Source organism: Nicotiana sylvestris, chromosome 8 (genome assembly GCF_000393655.2).
Source record: "Nicotiana sylvestris chromosome 8, ASM39365v2, whole genome shotgun sequence".
Classification (NCBI taxonomy): Eukaryota; Viridiplantae; Streptophyta; class Magnoliopsida; order Solanales; family Solanaceae; genus Nicotiana; species Nicotiana sylvestris.
The window spans coordinates 29059169-29076797 of record NC_091064.1 but is presented as its reverse complement, the minus strand read 5'-3'; the positions used below and the strand labels follow the sequence as shown (position 1 = coordinate 29076797).

The 17629-nt window shown below is 37.7% G+C and overlaps 2 protein-coding genes across 3 annotated transcripts; one reads left to right on the top strand and one right to left on the bottom strand.

Moving 5' to 3' along the window:
* Window positions 1–1155: 1155 nt before the first annotated feature.
* On the top strand, window positions 1156–1509 carry LOC104231714 (calcium-binding protein KIC). Its single transcript, XM_009784763.2, has one exon. It carries the CDS (start codon window positions 1156–1158, stop codon window positions 1507–1509), a length of 354 nt encoding a protein of 117 aa, XP_009783065.1.
* Window positions 1510–2682: 1173 nt separating this feature from the next.
* Window positions 2683–6130, bottom strand: LOC104231715 (serine/arginine-rich splicing factor RS31). 2 transcript variants are annotated; one of them, XM_009784764.2, is made up of 6 exons: window positions 6053–6130; window positions 5592–5715; window positions 3705–3817; window positions 3347–3576; window positions 3013–3255; window positions 2683–2921 (listed from the first exon to the last, which is right to left on the bottom strand). In XM_009784764.2, exons 2-6 carry the CDS (start codon window positions 5695–5697, stop codon window positions 2891–2893), a joined length of 723 nt encoding a protein of 240 aa, XP_009783066.1. In that variant the 5' UTR covers window positions 5698–5715; window positions 6053–6130; the 3' UTR covers window positions 2683–2890. The 2 variants fall into 2 exon arrangements, with proteins under 2 accessions (XP_009783066.1, XP_009783067.1); XM_009784765.2 differs by having other exon boundaries at window positions 2683–2918.
* Between the last annotated feature and the right edge of the window lie 11499 nt (window positions 6131–17629).

The window sequence follows — 17629 nt, the reverse complement described above, 5'->3', positions numbered from 1 at the left end:
AATTTGTCAACCCTCCCAGGGATTTAGGTGAGATGAATAATTAAATATTTCGTTTTGAGTCTTGAAAAAAGAAAAGAATCTCGTAAGGAAATATTTTTTCCTTTAATGAATCTTACGCGACATGAATTTGAATTAGTCGCAGACCTAATGTGGACTGGAATGGAAAACCAAAATAAATAAATAAAATCTAAAGGTTATCATCTTAAAATAATTTGTCTGCATTTTCTTGAGTTACAATAATCTATAGAAACTCCAAGATCTCTGTTAAATTAGCTACTTATATAGGTAAATGGGTAAAAAGAATATATTTTTGCTAAAAGCATTTTTTTTTTTTTTTTTGTGTGGGATCAACGTTATTCTTGCTTGGTAGACTACAAGGTGCTTTTTGCAAGTACATTTATGTATACAGGGGTAGTGTAAACCGCTCTTTGAAATATAGAAGAAAGTGTAAACAGCTAATGCCAGTATATCACCAAAGGTTATGTGAGGATGGTAAATATCTTTTATCCTTAACTAAAGATTTAGGTTTCGAGTCTTTAAAATGAAGTCGCCTTTAATAAAAAATACTTTATCTTCAAAGTGGTACTTCTCAAAACCAAAAAACCACCTAAATAGTACTCCCCCGTTTTAATTTATGTGAATGTATTTTTTTTTTAGTCCGTGTCAAAAAGAATTATCATTTTTCATATTTAAAAACAATTTACCTTTATACAATGATAATTACACAAAATATATGTGCCTCATTTTACACCACAGTTCAAAAATCTTTTTTTTTTTTCTGAAATTTCGTGCTCAATCAAATAGGTTGACATAAATTGAAGCGGGTGGAGTATTGAATAAAAATAGCCCTTAGTAGTTTACAAATTGGAGGCCCTACCCAAACCATCCATTCAGAAGGTACCATTTGATTTAATATGGACCATAGGCTACATAGTCCATCCCCACTCTCTTTTCTTTTTCCTACCTTCAAAAATTAATGATCAAATCCTTACCAGTTGACAATGTAACAGTACTCATACTTCCACAATATTCACGAAATTACTTACTGTTAGATAGCACTATAAATAGAGTTTCCAACTTTCCTTGTGCCAAACAATACCTTTTATTCATACCATTGCTTTTTCTTCTTCTTCATTTTTTTTTCACAGAAAAACAATGGCAAGTAAAGTTGGTGAAGCAGCAACAGAATATCAAGACTTGTTACCTGTGATGGCAGAAAAATTGGACGTGGATACGTTTGTCGCGGAGCTATGTGGAGGATTCAGGCTACTAGCTGACCCGAAAAATGGCTTGATCACATCGGCGAGTTTACAGAAGAATTCGGGGCTTCTTGGAATGGAAGGCATGAGCAGAGAAGATGCAGAGGCTATGGTAAGAGAAGGAGACTTAGATGGAGATGGAGCATTGAATGAAACTGAATTTTGTATTCTAATGGTTAGACTTAGTCCAGAAATGATGCAAGATGCTGAGGCTTGGCTTGATAAGGCACTCCAAAAAGAGTTGGCATAATCCTCTTTTTTGAGTTTGCTATAATCTTATTCTCATTTCCTTCATTATCATATATGATGGATTGCTTCTCAATGGCTGTAATATATATCATATATGTTGATTCTGTTATGCAGTACCAAAAAAGAGATCAGATAATAGAAGGGGTGAATCACCCAAAATTAATGCAGGTTCAGATTTCGTGATTATAAGTTTCTAATATTGTAAGTTACTATATCCCACTAGCATAGGTGGATTGGGTAACTCTGCCTCCCAAGGCTTAAGCAAATACAAAGAAATCGCCTAATATTTTCTCTATTGAGATGTAGATCTTAGTGTCTCATGATCTTCATCCACTTTTCATTGACCACTAAGTGAAAGACTTTCTATTTCCGTTTCTACTTGTCCCCCCCCTCCCCCCCCCCACTAAGTAGGAAATTCTACTTAGCATGGAATAATATACTGTATTGTCGTGGGATTTAGGAGCCTAGTATCAAGCTATACCAAATTTTCCTAAACTGCAAAGTTCTTCTTGAGACTACACGAAGAATCTTTGTTGAGGTGATATTGTCGCAAAAACAGAAGAGTCTGCATGATAGTAATAAAAGTAAATCATAGGGAAGAAAAGAAAGATGGTTAGGGAAGTTTTGGAGGAGTGAGCACAGTCAACTACTTTCTCATCTCATCTCATCTCGCAAACTGCTCCGTTTCAACTTTAGGTTCTAAGTGAACCTATTTGATTAGGCACGGAGTTTAAAAAAAGAAAAGACTTTTTAACTCGTGATATAAAATAAAACAATATTTTATGTGACTATAAATCATTATATGAAAGTAAATTGCTTTCAAATAAGGAAAATGGTCATTCTTTTTAAAACGGATTACAAAAGAAAATAGATTCATATAAATTAAAACGGAGGAAGTATAAGTTCAGGTTTTTTTTCATCCCTATAAGTTTAGGTGACAAATCAGAAATAGAAGAGAAGGTTGTCTGAGGGTTGAGAACAGGAGTAATCCAGATCTCAAGAGCCAAGAATACTTTATTTTTCAAATTTTATCAAGCTTAGACTTAAAGGGCACACAGGCAATTCAATTATCATGTGAAGCTATTAGAAATGTGCAACTATGGTAATAACTTCTTATGGCTAAATGAAGCTTTACTTGTTCATGTTACTTCACACAATTCTGCAAAACATGAGCTAATGTCAAATGGTCTCAATATGCTCAAGCAATGATTCGACTAGGCAATGGTTTCTGATAGCTAAATTCACAATCCACAAAGTTAACCCAACAAAATGCAACAGGTAATCCATTACATTTATAAAAGATTGATCTTCTACTACACAAGCAGACTGCACCAAAGCATTTACACTATGACAGCGCAAGCTCTCCCAGATTAAGATATGACTCAAGTTCTCGACCTTCGAACAGGAGACCTGCTGAAAAATACAAAAATAAAATGTGAACAATTGTTGCAAGATATGTTGACAGTTAAAAACTAAATAAAACAAAAGGAGAGTTTTTTTTTACCTGCGATACCTTCCATAATCTGGACTATTGTATCTGTCATATGATGGACCATTACGAACAGGACTATGAGGTCGGCCATAATCTGGACTAGGCCGGCCCCTGCGATACATCGGGCTTGGTGACCTTCGATAAGGGCTATCCCTTTGCCTGCCATAATCTCTTCTAGGGCTGTCGTATCTGTCCCCTCTCTCATCGTCATCCTTCAAGGCATACTCTACAGAAACCACTCTGTCCAAGATCTTACTGTAAAAGGTATTTGCAACTCACTTATTATCAGGAAACAAACAGATAAGATATTGCAACCATAAGAAATAGAATGAAATATCTTACTAACCTCATGTGTGTACACTCCAAAGCTCTTGTTGCATCCTCCTGATTTTCAAACTGCACAAACGCAAAATTGCGACGTATGCGAACATGAAGGACATTGCCGTACGGTTCAAAGTGTCTTTCTATGTCTCGGGTTCTAGTACAAGTAGGGTCAAAGTTTATGACAAACAATGTTTTGGTTGGTCTCTGGTTTCCACCAGACTTAGGGCCATCACGGTGTCTACCACGTTCACCCTGTCAATCACAGTCGCCATAGTTAAAAAGATGCCAATTATCAACAAATCGTATTTCCTTTCAGAGGAGGAAATGTCTAACGGATTGTATTTCTCAAATTTTGGGAAAGATGAAGACAGAAACATTACTTTTGCCCATTCCACTGATAGACAGCGCCTTTCATACCCAAATGGCATGTTGTCAGTCCCACGGATGGCATCTGCTGCATCTCTCTCATCCTCAAAGTAGACAAAAGCAAACCCTGTAGTTGTAAAGAGAGTTCATTATAAGGTTGAAAGAACAGTAAGATATGGTCTCTAAAGACTTTTCGGTAGAGTATACATCAGCTAAATCAAAGTTCTCATCTCCTTCAGAAATTAAATAACGTACAACACCTGCAAGTATGTGAGGGCTTGAGGAAATTAAGGAGGTAGAAGCCTTGCATGAACTAGATCATGATGATGATGATGATGATGATGATGATGGTCAAGATGAAGGCTTATTAAAGGTTTAAAGTCAAGTCTGAGTAGACATTGCTAAGCATGCATCACCAATTTCACAGCACGATTTGAAAATTGGTAGGCATGGCATGATATAATTCATTGATCCTCTTATTAGTAGTGGTAGGCATGGCATGATGAACCGACTGATCCCACCATGATCATTCTTGTGATAAGCCAACATGAGCATCGAGTAAGTGAATGACAGAAGATCGATGTAAGAAATGCAGAACAATTCCATCAGTGAGAAGGGGGAGAGCAGGCAGGCAGATAGGTTTCCTTGCATTAGAAGTTTTTTTGGCACAGGAGTGTTGAGCCATGATAGAAGCTCTTTTTCCTTAGTAGATGTGCCTGCGGCAAAATAAACACTTGAATGCGGAGATCTTCTCCAAATGAAATATTCGGTTCCACATTATGTCTTGACAAGTCACATGTATCATTCGTACATGCTACACACATACAGTCATATAGCTAGGTAATTTTGTTTAACCAAAATACTTATAGTCAACTACCCCAAGAGGGAAAAGGCTGTAACTCATAATGCACCTCAAATAAGAAAACACTTTCCAAAGCGGAATGATTAAACAAGATATGGATTAGATAAGATACCAAAAAGAGAAAAAAAACACCTAAAGTTCATATTGTTGAAAATGTAACTCACGCATTAACAATTCCATAGAATGATGTCATTAAAAAATTTCTACTATTCTTTCTGTGCCAAGAATTGCGAGGATCATGATCTCAAAAGCAGTGCTTAAAAAGGCAGAGGCATATGGCAGGGTGTTTTAACTACCATCGGATAAGCCTATCTTGAGCCCCATTAATTTCTAACTTATAAAATTTTCAAAAATAACTACTAACATATAAAAATATATAAAATATGAAAGTTAATGAAAATAAACTTGAAATTGCATATAACTTGGAAGAAGAACATGTAGAATAATTTATTTAACTATCTAATCACAATAGCATATGCGCAGGAACTCCAAGTCACCAACTACTAATCATTGAAAACATTTCACCCAAGTTGCAGCCATATACTTAAAATAAAATAAAATGAAGAAGTTATATTCTGTCTAGAATATGCAATGCAAGGCACGCTTAGAAGACCCCTACCCAACACATAACGCATGCAAGGGGAAAATACATTATCTATACAGCATTTCTCCATGAGAATTAAACCCCAACTGGTCACCTCAAGGCCAGGCGAGTCACGACTGCCTTTTAAAAAAAATGATCAAAAGAAAATCTAAGAGAGGTTCAGCAACTGCCCACTGAGTAGTCAAATGATCTTAGTCTCAATCCCAAAGATAACACAAGGACAATAAATAAGCAAAGCCCAATTCTACTATAACTAGTACCACTATGCCTCGGTCCCAAACAAGTTGGTGTCCGTTACACTGACCACAATTTCCATTTAAACTCATCTTATACTATGTAAATAGAAAAAAGTACCAACAGAAGTTAAGTATATTTTCTAAAACGCATAAATATCTTAAAGGCTAAACATTAAAAAGGAGAGGAAATAAGCCGTACCAGATTTCATGTCGACTCGCTCAATTCTTCCATACTTGGAGAAAAACCGTTCCAGTTCTGATTGTCGAGTATCATACTCAAAGTTCCCAACGAAAATAGGCCTCATCTTCACCACCGGTACAACCTAACAGACTCAACAAATAATTTTTTCAACTTGATACCAACACAACAAAACAACACATATTAACACCAGTTCGCGAATTTTTATTTTTTTTTACAGTAAACCCTTGTTCTTCATATACTTATATTCTTCGTATCTTAAACCCTAATTTCAAATGGCAACGAAATGGGCAAATAGAGCAGAAAATCGATTATTTTATCCTACGTTTTTAACAATCAAAAGACCCTACATTACGATAATCTTTTACCAGAAAATAAAAAAAATACCAAAGTTTTTCTGTAGGTAAAAGCCTTAATTACAATAATTTAACGTATAGCACAGGGTAAAGAAAGAACATTACCTTTTTTTCGAACAAGGAATGGAAAACCCTAGAAACCAAACAAACGTGTTAGAATAGGACGGCGTGAGTTTAAATACTGGATTTTGCACATTTGGGCCCCGTTTCTTAATTAGACCGCATGGGCCGGATCCTCAAAGGGAAGGGGTTGAATCGGCCCTAATCGTAGTATTAATCCACGGTGTACAAAGAAAACCGACAAAATGACAAACTATACGAAAATAAATCGACAAACTAGACTATACCAATAAATCCGGTCAAATAAAAAAGATTAATTAGTGATTTGGTTTAGTATTGAAAAAGAGAAACCCCATCATTATTGATTTGATTTGGCATTTATATGAAATTTTTATTTCATAACCTAAACATATCGTTAAATAATATTGATATGATTCATACAAGTTTTGTACTCATTAATATACTAGTTAACTAAAAAATTAAATCCAAACCCAAAACTTTGGGTGTGTTTGTTAGGAAGGAAAATATGTTCTAATTTTTCGATGTTTGGTTGGCTTAAATGTTTTGGAAAATATTTTCCTCCAATTGGAGGAAAATGTTTTCCCCATCAAGAGAAAGAAAAATATTTTTCAAAACTCACTCATTCCCGTTACGAGAATGAAATGACCCTTTTTCAACCTACCCCAATCTATTCTCCATCCCCGCCAACCCACCCTCACCCCCACCCTAAGTACCTCGCTCCCACTCTAAATAAAAATATTATTAATAGTACTTTAATTTCTTTTCATGTTATGAATAGAAACCTTTTTTTTCATTTTAACAAATGAGCATTTTCTTTGTATGATATAAAAAGTGTTTTTTCATTTTAACTAAAAAAATATTTTCTTTTCATGATGTAGAAAAAATATTTTTTTTCATTTCAACAAAATGATATAGTAAAAAAGTATTTTCTTTCATTTCAACAAAAAAGTATTTTCTTTCATGATGTAGAAAAAATATTTCCTTTCGTTTCAACAAAATCTGTATTTTCTTTTAATGATGCAAAAAAGTATTTTCTTTTGTTTCAACAAAATGAGTACTTTATTTTCACGCTGTAGAAAGAGTACTTTCTTTTTCAACCAAAAAAAGAATATTTTCTTTTTAGTTATGGAGCATAAATTTCAACATCGTTTTTGCATTAAAAAGGCAAAACAACACATTAGTTCCTTTGGGTTTGTATGAATTTTTAGAAGAATAATTAAATTCTTGAAGAAAATAAAGTCATGAAAACGTTGGATATTTAGGAGGGGTGGGGGGAGCACATGAAACATAGGACTTGGGGAAAGGGGAGTAGCATAAAAAATATTTTCCTAAAAAGTATTTTCTACCCTCTAACGAAACACTAGAAAATATTTTCCAAAAACGTTTTTCACTTACCAACCAAACAAGAAAAAATAAGTGATAAAACCACTCATTTCCCATGAAAATATTTTCCTTCGTACCGAACACACCCTATATGTATATAATTTTTAAAGTTATATTATACATAAAAATATTTATTATAATATAATATGTAAATATTTCTTTCACTTTATCATAGTTTTTATTTTTTAGCATTCTGATACCAAGTCTGAACGGGTGAAATTTAAAATTTGCCAGACTTACAAGTCGTCATTTAAAAATAGCCACAGTTTCAAAAGTAATCGAAATTTAGCCACTTCTATATAAAGATAAATCTGAACGGAAACACTGTTCAGAATCCAAAAAAATACTTCAGTATAATATACTGAAGTTTCAGTATAATTTACTAGTCCAGCATAATATACTGGAGATCGGTGATCCAATCTTCAGTATATTACACTGGAACTTTTCGAGTGTTGGAGTTCCAGTATAATATGCTGGAAGTTCATACACAGGTGTACCGGTCTCCAGTATATTATGCAGGAATTTTCGTGTTGCAGCAAAATAGTAACTATTTTCAATAACTTTGCAAATGCTAGCTATTTTTGAATGACCAATCCAAAAACTGACTAGTCCGTACTATTTTTACCGTCTGAACTTACAATTTTAGCCCACTATCGTAAATGTTCAGGAACTTAAAATAAAGCCCAAACCAAGATCATCATTAGTGAAATTCAAACATTAGTGAAATAGCACCAGAAATTAAATAAAATAACATAAATTGGAACGGTAAAGCAAGTGCATATTGATTTGACGTTAAAATCCAAAAAACTAATTCCGGAAAGCTCACCATTATCTTTGAAAATTTACCTAGCTATACTTTAATAGAAATGTATCTATCATTTTTATTTAGGTTTGCATTTAGTTATACTTTATCTATATTTACTATTTATGTACAAAACCATAAAAAGAAGAAAAATAGAAGATTCTTAAATTTAGAAACTTTTATTACCATATTACTTTGTTTAATTTTTTTGTCTACTACTTTCTTTTTATAATATAATAGAAGATATATTTTATTACTCTTGAAATATTTTTTTATTTTAAATTTTATTCTATTATTCTTAATAATATTATCTGAAATTTAATGAATAAAATATCTATTAAATTAATGAGACTTACATAGGCTCGAAGAACTTTTTTGTTATGTATGTTTTTTAGTTATAGTATCCAACAATAACAACAACATCCCAGTATAATCCCACAATTGAGGTCTGGGGAGGGTAGTATGTACGCAGACCTTACCCCTACCCCGAGGGGCAGAGAGGCTGTTTCCAGGAGACCCTCAGCTCAAGAAAGCACCAAGTGACGATATATTAGTACTATTGATAGACTCATAATATAATAACATAAAATACATAACATACATAAAAGAAATTAAAATAGCAAAATAACAGCCATAAGAGAATATAGGAAATACGAGAGAGATGGAAGGTAAACTAATATCCAACGTATAAAGCCCTGCATCAGTAGCTAACCAGTAGTATCCTAAGCCTAACTCCTAACGAGCTAGTCTCACTCTAGTGCGCTGTATAGATATTCACAACTTCCCCCTAACCTTCAACCTTAATGTTTGACCTCCAAAATTCCCTGTCTAGGGCCATGTCCTCAGTAATCCTAAGTCGCGCCATGTCCTGCTTGATCACCTCTCCCCAATACTTCTTAGGTCTCCTTCTACCTCTCCTCGTACCCACCACCGCCAATCGCTCACACCTCCTCACAGGTGCATCAGTGCACCTCCTCTGAATGAGCCCGAACCATCTGAGTCGTGCTTCCCGCATCTTGTCCTCTATTGGGGCCACGCCCACGTTCTCTCGAATATCTTCATTCCTAATCTTATCCATCCTTGTATGCCCGCACATCCACCTCAATATCCTCATCTATGCTACTTGCATCTTCTGGATGTGTAGGTTCTTAACCGGCCAACACTCGGTACCATACAACATGGCAGGTCTAACTACTGCTCTATAAAACTTACCTTTTAGTAACGGTGACACTTTCTTGTCACACAGGACTCCCGTCGCTAACTTCCACTTAATCTACCCCACCCTTATACGGTGTGTAACATTCTCGTCGATCTCCCTGGTCCCTTGAATAACTAACCCAAGGTACTTGAAACTACCCCTCTTAGGTATGACTTGAGATTCAAGCCTCACTTCTACTCCCTCGTCCGTCGCCTCGTCCCCAAATTTGCACTCGAGGTATTCCGTCTTCGTCCTGCTCAATCTGAACCCTTTAGACTCAAGGGCCTGTCCGCAAACCTCTAGCCTCTCATTGACGCCGCGTCGGGTCTCGTCAATTAAGACTATGTCATTAGCAAATAGCATGCACCATGGCACCTCCCCTTGAATATTATGCGTTATGGCATCCATTACCAGGGCAAATAGGAAAGGGCTGAACGCCGACCCTTGGTGCAACCCTGTAACAACCGGAAATTGCTCGGAGTCGCCTCCTACTGTCCTAACCCGAGTCTTAGCTCCATCATACATGTCCTTAATCACCCTAATGTATGCAACCAGGACCCCTTTAGCCTCTAAGCAGCTCCATAAGACCTTCCTAGGTACCCTGTCGTACGCTTTCTCTAGATCGATAAACACTATGTGAAGATCCTTCTTCTTATCCCTGTATTGTTCTACCATCCTCCTAATAAGGTGGATAGCTTCTGTGGTAGATCGCCTCGGCATGAACCCGAACTGGTTGAATAGACACCGTCCTTCGCACTCTCATTTCAACCACTCTCTCCCAGACTTTCATGGTATGACTCAGTAATTTGATACCCCTATAGTTGTTACAGCTTTGGATATCACCTTTGTTCTTATACAACGGAACCATTGTACTCTACCTCCACTCTTCAGGCATCCTATTAGTCTTGAATATAATATTAAACAACCCAGTAAGCCATTCCAAGCCTGCTCTACCCACACCTCTCCAAAGTTCAACCGGAATTTTGTCTGGCCCGGTAGCTCTGCCTCTCCTCACCTTACACATTGCCTCCATGACCTCATCGACCTTAATGTCCGTACAATAACTTAATTCATGGGGGCTGTCCGCATTCCTCAATTCACCTAGTGTAATATCCTGATCCCCTTCTTCATTTAGAAGTCTATGAAAGTAGGACTGCCATCTCCTCTTAATCTGGTCCTCCCCCGTCAAAACTTTGTCGTCATCGTCTTTTATGCACCTCACTTGGTCAAGATCCCGAGCCGCCCTCTCTCTCACCTTAGCGAGTCGGAATAACTTCTTCTCCCCGCCTTTGTTCCCTAGTTCCTCATACAGACAAGCAAAAACTGTTGCCTTAGCCTCCGTTACTGCCATCTTCGCCTCCTTTCTAGCAACCATATATCTCTCTCTGTTCGTTGTCTTCTCCTCCTCGCCAGTGCTCCCTAATAGTCGCAGTAAGCCGCCTTCTTCGCTTCCACTTTACCTTGGACACCGGCATTCCACCACCAGTCTCCTTTGTGGCCACCGGTGCGTCCAGAAGATATACCTAACAGTTGTTTGCCGTCGTCGACCACATAGTGTTTGCGTCCCCACTACTTCTCCAAGCTCCCATTGCCGATAACCTTCCTGCCAACTCCTGAGCTTTATCCTTAGTCAAGGCGGCCTCGTACTGACCTCTTCTTCCTATTTATCGTAATACCAATGTCCATCACCAAAAGCCTATGTTACGTTGCAAGGATCTCACCTGGGATAACTTTGCAATCCTCGCACCACCTTCTGTCGCATCTCTGGAGGAGGAGATAGTCAATCTGAGTCTTTCGCTGCCGAACTTTGGTAAGTAACCAAATGCTCCTCCCGCTTCGGAAAACTTGTGTTTGTAATCACTAGATTGAATGCATTGGCAAAGTCCAGCAGCGAAGTGCCCCCTCAGTTCCGTTCCCCAAAACCAAAGCCGCCATGCACCTCAGTATAACCACCTGCGGACGACCCAATATGACCATTGAAATCTCCTCCTATGAATAACCTCTCGGAAGGTGGAATGCTACGAACGATGTCATCCAACCCCTCCCAAAAGCGCCTTTTAATCTCCTCATCCAAGCCAACTTGCGGCGCGTACGCGCTAACGACATTTAAAGTACACTCACCCACTACCAATTTAATAGTCATTAGTCTATCATTAACCCTCCTGACCTCAACCACCGACTCTCTAAGATGGCTATCAACCAGGATACCCACTCCATCCTTACCCCTGTGGACTCCAGAGTACCACAACTTATACCCATCCGCATTTCTCGCCCTCGATCTAACCCACCTAGTCTCCTGGACACACGCTATATTAATCTTCCTCTTCTAGAGGATCTTTGCCAACTTTATGGACTTACTCGTCAGCGAACCTATGTTCCATGACCCGATTCTCAACCTATAGGCTCCCTTGCCCCTTCTACATCCCCTACCTCCCGTCCCATACCCTGACCCTGGCCCCACACTCTGCCCCACACGAGGACATGCCCTTAATCTACCATCCTAGACTGCAGCCACTTACCCCTACTGCCAATCTAAAGAGGGCTCGCTAGTGCCCAACGGCCAACGAGTCAAACTAGAAGGAAACAAGTCACTACAAGTACACTTGTAGAATGATTGAACTATTGTGAACTAAAGGGACAACAATTTAGCTAAAAACCAAAAGGGAAATCGTAGAACGGGAGGTACCAACTCCCGAGAACCAAACCTGTGTTGACTGGCTTTACTTGGTGTAGTTATACGCTCACGAACCGCTTCCCACCGCCCTTTGATGACGTTCGCTCAGATTGCTCTCCTTTGCTAGTGCTTGTGCGCCCAACTTGTCTTCAACAAGTTCACGAACTTCCCTGAAAACACAGAATATACCTCGACCCAAAAAGCATAAGGGTTGTTACCGCTACCACTGGTGTAGACAATTTTTTAAGAGGAAACCCGCTGTCGAAAAGGATCAAACCCGAAAGGTCGTCGGAGCTCCGATACGGGATCTTTGCAGTTTTTTTTGGGGGGGGGGGATAGAAGAAGAAAAAAAAGAACAAGAAAAAGAAAAAGAAAAGGAAAGGAATGGGAGATGAGCAGAGACGGGGAGAGCAGTGTTCGGCGCTCAGATATCCACCGGCGATGATCCGGTAGTGGGGGTGAAGAACAAGTCGGGGATTGGGGGGTTGTGAGAGAGATAACAGACGGGGGTGGGGGTATAAGAGAGATTGGGGAAGAGAGATGGGATGAGAGGGGGGACTTACCTGGGGAGTGGTCGCCGACGGATGTTGAAGTAGCCATTAAGGCTGGGGGCTTTCAGAGATAAAGAAAGGAGAGAGAGAATGTCGTCAAAGGCAAAAAACCCATTAAGAAATATTTAATATAATTACATTTTTATTAGAAATTCTATATTAGCATATGAGAAAACTACACAATAAGCCATGGGTGTAATTATATATATATATATATATATATATATATATATATATATATATTGGTAAGTAATTTATTTTATTATTAAAACTGTTAGTATACCTCAAAAACAAAACAAAAAAAGCAACACAACTAGGCAACCCCGGTTGTGCACTACATCAGTAACTCATGCACCACAATTCCTCATCCTGCTTAGTAACATTTGTTTAACCAAAAATGGGGATTTCGGCCAAAACTTATTTTAGAAGAACTCGGGCTACTGATAACCAAATAGAAATAGGAATAATCGATAAATAATAGTTGAATATAAAGCAAAGTAAATCAATATATTCCAATGATATTTCGTGCCCTTACAAATGATCAGTCTTCTCCTTTTATAGCTATCTCTAGGTAATACATTTTGTTTCTACCATAATAGAGCCATTATTGACAATTAATGGCATTTAATGTAACGTTATAATTGGTAATCATATTTGATTCAATACAGATTCCCTAACGTTTTTCGTATTTAATACCTGGCAATACGTATCTATACCTTTTTTGCTATCAGATTCATTTTCTTCAATCATAAAGAGGTTCGAGCATCTATCTTTCTTGTTTTTCTTGAATATCTGCTCGTGCCTGTTGAAGCTCGTGCCTCTTTGATTATTCTTTGCCAACCATCATCCTTTGACCAGTCCACATGTCATGACGTGTCATCTTACAATCAATTCCATATATGAACTTAATTTTTCCCAATAAAGATAGTCCCCCTACTTGCCATTTATTCATCAATAGAATATTTGGGAAGTAAATCTCATTAAAGCGGGAATTTTTGCCGCCATTAATTCTTCTCTGGAACTGACGCTTCATCTGTCACTTCTATTTAATGTTCGTGACATGTGGCATCTCTTGGTTGGTTCTGCAATTTTTTAGCGTCTTTTAAAGCTTTTTTACGGCTTCACCAATTACGGAACGATAGTTCTCATCATGACGTTTCCATCATTGCACCTTTTCCTTTGATAGTTGCTTCTGACTATAAATATAACTTTTCACCTTTGTCTTTTTCACAAAAGGTTTAGAATATTCAATTCTTGTTTTCTTCTTCCTCGTACTACTATGTCTTCTTCAAACCCTAATCCTTGGAGTGTCCCCACCGTTGATAACCTTCCTCTTGCTCCTGTTATAAGTAGGAGAGGAGGAAGACTTCGTAGTTTAGGATCTTCATCTTCACAAGGTCCTTCTATTCCTTCAACGAGTTCTACTCCACCTTCTAGAATCAGAGGTTCTCTTTCTCAAAGATCTTCTTCTAGAAATAAAGAACCCACTGAACCTCTTCGTGAACCTTTAGTAGATGAAATTGTTCCATCTGAACTATCTTTTTACAATGATAGAGAGTCCATCAGAAACCAAGTTTCTTCTATGTCTTCATTAGACCGTGCTGATATTTACCTGACTCAGATCACTGAAGGTTTGATTTCGGTGGTTCGTAGAGATTGCCATTGGAGTCATGATTTCCCCATTATAATCCCCAATGCAAACCAAAGAATCACTTCTTATTTGACTGGGTTTTATTTTGTATATACATACCCTTTCACGTTGAATTTCAAACATGCTATTGACCCTGTTATCATCGAATTCTGTCGCTTTTTCGATGTTTGCTTAGGACAAATTGGCCCCATCGTGTGGAGGGCTATTGCTTGTTTGACGCATTTGGCCAACATGGCTGGAATGCCTTTTACTTTCTTCCATTTAATCCATTTTTATTCTCCCAAACTCTTTCGTCAAGGAATCTTTACTTTAGTAGCGAGAAGTAAAAGAGTTCTGGTCAACCCAGAGGATGATAAGGACCGTGGCTGATATACCAAGTTTGTTACTACCCTACTGTTGGTTTAGTAGGTCAAGATAATGTTTCCTTTCGTGAGAAGTGGAATTTTGCACGTGAGTTTTTTTTTTATAACTTTCTCATATCTTTTTCTCAATTTTGATGGTTGTCATTTTAATTTCCTCTTCTTTTTCAGCAACCATGAGAATTGTTGATGAGATTCCCAATTTTCGTGGTTGGGTAGGAAAATTGTTAAGTGTTGCTCCGATGGATGGTAGATCCTGGAAAAACCTTTCTCATCGGTTTGGTTGGAAAGTGAAAACTCACGGTAAGTGCTTTTCTTTTTACACCTTTTGCATTTCTGTTTACTTCTTTCCTTAGAAATTACTTTGACTCTTCTTTTTGTCAGGGTTTCCCATTCGAGGTATAAGTGTTGAGGCCGTCGTAGCTTCCAGAATTTCTTTGGAAAGAGCCCAAGAAATAATTTTGGGTTCTTCATCGAAAAGGAAAGCTTCTGCCGACCATGATTCTGAAGAAGAAAAAGAACAAGCCGGGGGTACTTTGATAAAAAGGCCACGAGCTAGAAGACGCATTATTTCAGATGATGAAGCATCTCCGCCCCCCCTATTCTGTTTCTTTAACCGAGCCTGTTGAGGCTACCTTGGTGATTTCTGATGATGACACTCCCGCGGCTGCTCCTGATTCTGTTGATCAGCTATTTGCTCGTGGGTTTGATGACAAAAATTTGGGCCCAGTTCCTGAGGGAGTGCTCCTTGCCTCATTTTCCATGCCTACTCCTATGGTATCTTCTTTACCAGTTGTGACTACTGCCGTTGCTACTCCACTCCAAGCTGTTTTGACTGCTTCCCCAGTTCCTCCTACAACTGTTCATCACACTGAAGTTGGTTCCTCAAGTGGAGGTGGAGCTATGAAGCAAGTTATCATCGAGGTTCCTGTCGATGGTAACCTTTTGAGAAAATCAGGTCGGGCTGATGTGTGGTTAAAACCTCTGATTGGACCAGTTGAGAGATCCATGCTTAAGAGCCATAACTCTTTGACTTTGATGAATAACATAATGCATTCATCTTTAAAGGTATCCCTTTTATATTTTATTACACCCTTCTTCTATTAGGGTTCTTACCTCTCTTTTTCTTTTTCAGATCAATCTAATTGGCACAGAAATAATGAAGAGGGTTTCTCACACGGAGTAGTTAATGCATGATTATCAAACTGAAGCAGACAACTAGAGGGAACAGTATAAAAGCCTTCAAATTGATATGGAAGTGTTAGAAGAGAACAAGTGCACCTTAGAGCAGCAATTGAGGGTTTTGACTTCAGAATTGGCAGTTGAGAAGGCTTCCTCGAATCAAGCTGATAAGGATAAGAATCTTCTTGAAACATCTTTTTCTGAACAACTCTCCAAGGCCAGTGAAGAAAACAGAGCATTGAAAGCTTTGCTAAGTGAGAAAGAAGCTTATGCTGGTGAACTCGTACAAACGCTTACTCAGACCCAAGAAGATCTCTGTAAGTCTTCTGATAAGATCAGTTTATTAGTAAGTTCATTCGCTCCTTTGCAAGCTTCTTATGATTCTGCCTTGGCTGAGAATGAAAAACTTAAAAACGAGATTGATCAATGGGAAAAATATTACGAGATTCTTGAGGACAAGACTACAATTGAAGTGAGTTGGGCATTTTTGAACACTCGCCATGATACCCTTGCGGAAGCTAGCCAAGATGGCTTTAACTTGGAGGCTGAATTAGCTAAGATAAAAGAAACTATTGAAAAGACTCAGCAAGGCCAAGATTTTTCCTCTCCCATGGCTGATACTCCCGAGCATATTGAAGATGATATGGGTATGGTGAATGCTCCAACTCCTTCAAGCCAACCAGAACCTTCTGCTGCTGGTGACCCTGCTCTAGATCCTTTTTCATCTCCTCAGTGACAAGTTTATGATATGTGACTCCCTTTTTTTTCTTTTGGTGGAATGTGGTTTTAACCCTCGGTCCCATTTGGGGGTTTAGTTTTTGGAAACAACAAGTCCCCAGACCTTTTTGAGGCATTTTGTATAAATGACCAATAGTTTATGACTAAGTTCATACTTAGTCTAGACTTTTCAACATTAAGAAGTTTTCCATTTTGACTTAGTTATTCTGAGCTTCTGTTTTGCTCATTCTTGCCTTTATATTCAAGGACTTGTTAAATAATTTGCACTTTTATTTCATAAAATGCTTTCTTAACTTCATGAATGTTTAAATCAAACATGAATTTTATAAAAGAGGGCCCTTTTATATTCGACACTTAATGAAGAAGACGTCTCAACTTCATAATAGTGTAATGCACGGCAAAAGAAATAAGAACACACATGTTTCTTGAAATAACTTTGATAAAGTTTTTATTTGAACTTTGTCAATAACATCTTACATGCATTTAAATAACTTTTATAACTTTTTTGTAACTGTTTTTTGTACAACAGATTTCATAAAAGAAAATAAAACACGAGGTTTTTATTTATAACCTGTTTCTATACATTACCTTTAACCTAACTATGATAAGGTTTTCTTTGGCTTTATGTTATTGGCTCGTAACTTTTCTCTGCACTTGACTCATTCAATGAGTAGACTTTTTGGGCTTTGACTTGAACTTTGATTATATCTCAATGTTCTTTGCCTTCTTTACATATATGTCTATGTATTTATATAGTCCCCCAAGTGTTTGAGCTTTGAAGTATGAAGTCTCGAGCACTTGATTACTCCTCTCATTTGGTCCTTTTCCTGAAAAGGAAAAAACATACGGGACTCGGAGGTGCGATTATAGATGAAGACTACTTAACCCGTCTGAATTTCTATCAGAATAGTTGTAACCCTAGACCGGGAATTTATATTCTTCCACGTGCCTTGCAGGTCGTGATTCATCATTTAGTACGAGTTAGCTTTTTGCCTATAATCTAAAATCATTAGTAAAATTTAACAATTCAAAAATAAAATTTTAAAATGAGGATACCTGACCG

Excerpts from the sequence above, each read along its gene's own strand:
- LOC104231715 (XM_009784764.2), bottom strand. The coding sequence starts at position 5,697 with ATGAGGCCTATTTTCGTTGGGAACTTTGAGTATGATACTCGACAATCA. Across the intron at positions 3,256-3,346 it reads TTGGAGTGTACACACATGAG|TAAGATCTTGGACAGAGTGG; the intron begins GTTAGTAAGATA and ends TACCTTTTACAG. Across the intron at positions 2,922-3,012 it reads GATTATGGAAGGTATCGCAG|CAGGTCTCCTGTTCGAAGGT; the intron begins GTAAAAAAAAAC and ends TGTATTTTTCAG.
- LOC104231714 (XM_009784763.2), top strand. The coding sequence starts at position 1,156 with ATGGCAAGTAAAGTTGGTGAAGCAGCAACAGAATATCAAGACTTGTTA.